A 5,261-nucleotide genomic window follows, 5' to 3' on the forward strand; every position below is an offset into this window, starting at 1 on the left:
CACTCTTTACCAAAAAAGCCCAAAACCCCCTGCCACAGGACAGAAGGAAACTCTGGCTTCTCTGAAGTCATACTTTTTCAAGTAATTTTGAGGATGTCTAACAGTTCAAAGAACTCAAATCTGCTAACTGCTAACACTGATAAGACAATCTCCCATAGAAGAGGATGAAAGAGACATACAGCTTCAGTGTCATTCAGTCATGATTTGGGGCATTTATAGGCACATTGTGAGAAGCAGCAGTAATAAGTTAGGTAAGAAGGAAGACCACTAAGAGATTTTTTTAAACAAAGAAGGAAACATCCAAATTCATAATGAAACGCTTAGGTCTAGGTGGTGCTTTGGTTTTGTGTGTGGTTTTTGGTTTTTTGTTTTTTTTAATTAATCTGTACAGATGAAATATCCTATCAAAGTGTAAGAAGCCAAATTTTGGCTCCACTACTGTAAATGGGAAGATGCAACTTCACTTAATTGATGAAAGATCTAGAATACAGATTAGCAGTTAATGTAGTTTAATACTCAAACTGTAACTTCACAAAGATGTGAAATAGTTCTGAAGAAGACTCAGAACTTCAGTATCTTGGCCGAAAGCGGTAAAAAACCCCGCAAACTTCCAAATGAGAGCGCCTAGAGCATTAACTGTGAATTCTCCAAACAGGAATATTTGTACAAGAAATTTAAGATTTTTCTTAAAGTTAGTATCAGTACTAACATGCAATTTAAGTAGATACTGATTTCAGTTTGACTTTCATTATACTGTTTTACACCAGCTTAGCTCCACTGACTTTACACAAGTACATTTTAAGTTCTGCTAGTTTCAGAAAAGCAGAATTAGATGCAAGTTTTAAATCCTTTCTCAAGAAAAATGGTCCTAAATAGTCACATATTCACAAGATTTTCTTGTTATTTTATCCCCTATGTCTCCCAAACATCACTCCAAAATTGCCTCTAAATTTTCAAAAGATTTTTTTTCCATCAGCATCTCCCCAGTATATTGGCACCCCCAGTAATACCTTTTATCTCTGACACTGCAGTGAACATACACTAGAATTCTATTTAACTCAGTCACTTTCAGTTTTAATCTAGAAGGAGTTTGGCTGAACAAGTCACCTATAAACTTGAATTTTATTGTGCCAGGATGCATTTATTGGATATTCTAAAACTGAGTTCAGTGAACTGCCTATTACATGTCAATCCTTTCAAATGTTTAGCAATAACTTGGTAAAGTCAAAGATGATTTATGAATATTTGGAAACATCTATAGTCGTTACTTTTTTGTTCTAGAATGTAAGATATTCATTGCAGTCTGTATATACAACAACATGGCTTCAAGATTTAACTTTCAGAGAATAATAATTCTACACCTAGATTTAATTTTGGGGACAGACCATCTGCAAAGGTATTGGACAATGCCAGTGGAAATAAAAACATATTTCAGATTGCTCACTGCCTGAATTTAACTCTGACAAACCATGGGAAATTTGAATGGCTCTCTCACAAAAAAGCTGGAGAAATGACAATGTCTTTCAGAAGTAGTATTTCATCAGGAAACTCACAAAAATATCAGTGCAAGAGCGAAGTATAGAATCAGAAGCTACATTCATTTTTTTTCTTCCTTTAACACCAGCTATCAGCTATTTTTAAGGTGTCATTTGTATTCTGTTAAGCGTGATACATACTGAGGAATCACATTTGTTTGTGGACAACCACAACTGATTTGTATGAAAGCTATGGAAAACAACATTTTTAGGTTAATACACATTTTGCACTTGTACACTTTAAAACATACAACTGTATAGAATTATGCAAAGTACATGCTTTGTATTTTTGTTTTCCCATGACTGCATGCACTTACACTGTTACATGCTTACTCTGGTAGGCCTACTGTGACATGGAGACTGGTGGAGGAGGTTGGACCATTATTCAGAGACGTGAAGATGGCAGTGTGGACTTTCACCGGACATGGAAAGAGTACAAGATGGTAAACAATGTTTTCTGAAGCCTTAATATTAGTTATTATCTGAAATCTGATATAATAAAGTTATATTAATAGCATCCTTAGAATGTAAGCAGGTTTTAGAAGTTGTCTTTGTCCTTAGATGTTCATTTAGGAAATGTCAGAGTAGTGTAAGTTGTTTGCCTAAGCAGACTTGCAAGTGTGATGTTTGTTTTTAAAGAGAAACCTCACTTTTCTTCAGTCAACCGTTCCATGATATGTCCACATTTTTTGAGTTATTTATATTTGTTTCTAGTGGCAACAGTAGAAACTGCTCCAAATCTACTAAGTAATATTGATTCACTATTTCAGATTCCTGAGTTTGTCTTTGCTGAAATCAACTTTTTGAAATATTACAGATCTATAACCCTCACAGACACAGTAAAATTCTTAGTTGACAGATTGAAAACTATTAAACTTAAAAACTGATAAAGTGATCATTTCAAACACAAAGAAAAAACAAAACAAAGCTATTTAAATATACAACTTGAATTACAGGGATTTGGTGATCCTGCTGGGGAGTACTGGCTGGGAAATGAGTTTGTTTCTCAACTGACTAATCAGAAGCGTTACGTTCTTAAAATACACCTGAAAGACTGGGAAGGAAATGAGGCGTATTCATTGTATGAACACTTCTCTCTAGCAAGTGAAGAACAAAAATACAGGTAAGCAGAAAAATCAGATCTGGATAAAAAAAGATCTGATAATAATCATTCTAGACTGTGTAGATGCATGATCTTATTTCATACAAATTATGTTTTTTCAATTCACTCAGAAAATTGTTTGCTCCATTTTTCACCTATTGCTTAAAACAGTCTTAATAATAAATTTTTTCCCAACGGAGACATTGTATATTTTAATAGTGCACACTGGGTGAGTGTAACACACAGGATGCACAAAGATGAAGAGATGGTATGGTATGGTATGGTATACGCTTGCCAAGACAGCAGATGGCAATGCACAATATTCAGGGCAATAGGAACCTGTCTGCATTTGCTATCAAATCCTGATTCCAGGCAATAAATACATTTCTGGAGGGTGGATGACTAAAATGAACAGTACTGCAAGAAGATTTTCTACTTAAGTCAGTGGCTAGTAGGAGCTGTTCTGTCATCATGAAGAGCACACTGAGGTAATGCTACCTTCTCCTTCCGTGACTCACTGGCTTGGATTCTCAAAGAATAACGCTCCTACCTGTGAAAATGAAGCTAACAGCAAATGTCCAGTCTCATGCTCTACAAACTTGTCAATTTAAACACCAGACTTTAATGGACCTATTACTTATGCTGCCATCGTTCTGTAAAATGTAAAGCTTCACAATTTCTTCTTACATATTTGGTTAAAATAGGAAACAACATACATTTTAAATAAACACTTCATATATAAATAAGTATTATCATAGCATTATACATTTTAAATAGTATCATAGTGTTACACGTTTTGAAACAGTATCAGCCACAGCTGAAATATATGGGCAGTTCATACTTCATTCTCCAGGCTTTCTGTAAATGCAGTAGATATTGTTTGACTGGTTATAGAAGAAACCACTCTACAGTATAACAGATGCTTTCCTACTGCATGGTCCAGGAAGTGTTTCTTTATAAAAATCTTACAGATTCAGGGAGCTTAGGTGACTGGACAGAAAAATTGCCTAAATTTAGATTAATTTCTCCAAGATTTCTAGCAACTATTTGTTGTAAACAAGGTCAGTCTGACACTCGAGAGAACTGATGCTGTTACTTCAACTCAAGTCTTATATGCAAAGCAATCCAAAACTATCAGAATCTCCCTCCCCCAAAGCGTTAGATATTAATGCCTTAGTAGTATACAGTTGTCTCAACTCCAAAGCAAATATTTTTTCATTTGGAAACAGTCAGAATCTACAGCAGAGATTTTTTTAAAGTAATGGTTTAAAATACTTATAAAGGCAACCTTTGCAAAATGGGTCATTACCCTTGTCCACTTACAATATTAAAAAATAATTACTGAAAACTAAGATGGTTGTCTGTAAATGGATACTTTATTTTAAAATGCAACCAAACATAGAATGCATCATAGAATGCAGTAGATTAAAGAATATATTTAACATTATGAAGAAGAAGAAAAACTAAGTATTCAGTTAAGAGCAACTTTCATTACATTAAAAACATTAATACATTCTGAATGCTGGAAAGGTTATGAGTTGGGTCATAAAACTGAAATTTCATAGATTCATAGAAAAATTGAGATCAGAATAGACTTCATTTGAGTCAAACTTCCTGACGTCAAAGCTATGAGGTCAGGCCATGTTGCTCAGGGCTTTATGCAGTTGGGTCTTGATAACCTCCAAAGGTGGAGACTGCACAACCTGTTCCACTGCTTGTCTGTCCTCATGGTGAAAAAAGCTTTCCTGATATCCAGTCAGAACCTCTCATTTCAATTTACATCCACTGCCTCGCATCTTCTGTTATACTAAGCCATACTTTTAAAAAATGAATAATAATAATGATAAATGAATAATACTCTGCTTACATTAGACTTCAAATTATATTTGAAAATCAAGCCTAGGTTCATACATTATACTTGGAACCTTTAATACAATTTATGTTAGAAATTGGCTTACAGAATTTTGAACTCACCTTAAGAAAAACCAGAATATTTAACTTTTTGAAAGAGATTTTTGAGAAAATCTGTAATGAGCTGATCTTTTGAAACCTAAATGAATAAAAATTAATTTATCCTTAATATTTTCAAATAGGGAATACAAAATGGGTTAAAATAATCTGTTAAACTACCAAAGACAACTTCTATCATAAGCAGAGAATTACATGCAAGATGAAGACTGGTCTGGGGACAAGTTAGTTCTCCTCAGAGTTAGATCATCTCCTTAAACAAACAGAATACCTCTGAGAAGGATGAGCTATTTGATACAGAAACGCAATCACCAAAGAGATACTGTTGGAGCAGAGGTTTCAAGTCCTTCCAATTCAGCATAACACGGTAATAGCTGTGTAATGGCCTCTCCAGTTCAGTGCCCTGTGTCTCTCTCCACTGAGACTGCATCTGCACCTGTGTAAGCAGATTGAAACAGTAGCAGCCTCACTGAAAGATTACCTTGCCAGGGAATTGAAGCAAACTGAAATACCTCTGTTTTGTTTAATATCTTTATCAATGATCTGGATGAGGGGATCGAGTGCACCCTCAGTAAGTTTGCAGACGACACCAAGTTGGGTGGGAGTGTTGATCTGCTTGAGGGTAGGAGGGCTCTGCAGAGGGACCTGGACAGGCT

General features: G+C 35.0%; 2 protein-coding genes across 4 annotated transcripts in view; one reads left to right on the forward strand and one right to left on the reverse strand.

The window, feature by feature from the left end:
- MCPH1 (microcephalin 1) overlaps window positions 1–5,261 on the reverse strand; it is a 142,740-nt gene that overhangs the window by 79,568 nt on the left and 57,911 nt on the right. The gene's annotated exons all lie outside the window — the stretch shown is intronic.
- The window catches only part of ANGPT2 (angiopoietin 2), a 50,675-nt gene that overhangs the window by 41,331 nt on the left and 4,083 nt on the right, over window positions 1–5,261 (forward strand). For all 3 annotated transcript variants that reach the window (XM_009288572.2, XM_009288573.2, XM_009288574.2), the window contains 2 exons: window positions 1,877–1,978; window positions 2,492–2,658. In XM_009288572.2, the coding sequence (XP_009286847.1) occupies window positions 1,877–1,978; window positions 2,492–2,658 (269 nt within the window). The remainder of the gene's footprint in view (window positions 1–1,876; window positions 1,979–2,491; window positions 2,659–5,261) is intronic.

This window comes from Aptenodytes forsteri, unplaced genomic scaffold (genome assembly GCF_000699145.1).
Source record: "Aptenodytes forsteri isolate BGI_AS27 unplaced genomic scaffold, ASM69914v1 Scaffold100, whole genome shotgun sequence".
NCBI classification, from domain to species: Eukaryota; Metazoa; Chordata; class Aves; order Sphenisciformes; family Spheniscidae; genus Aptenodytes; species Aptenodytes forsteri.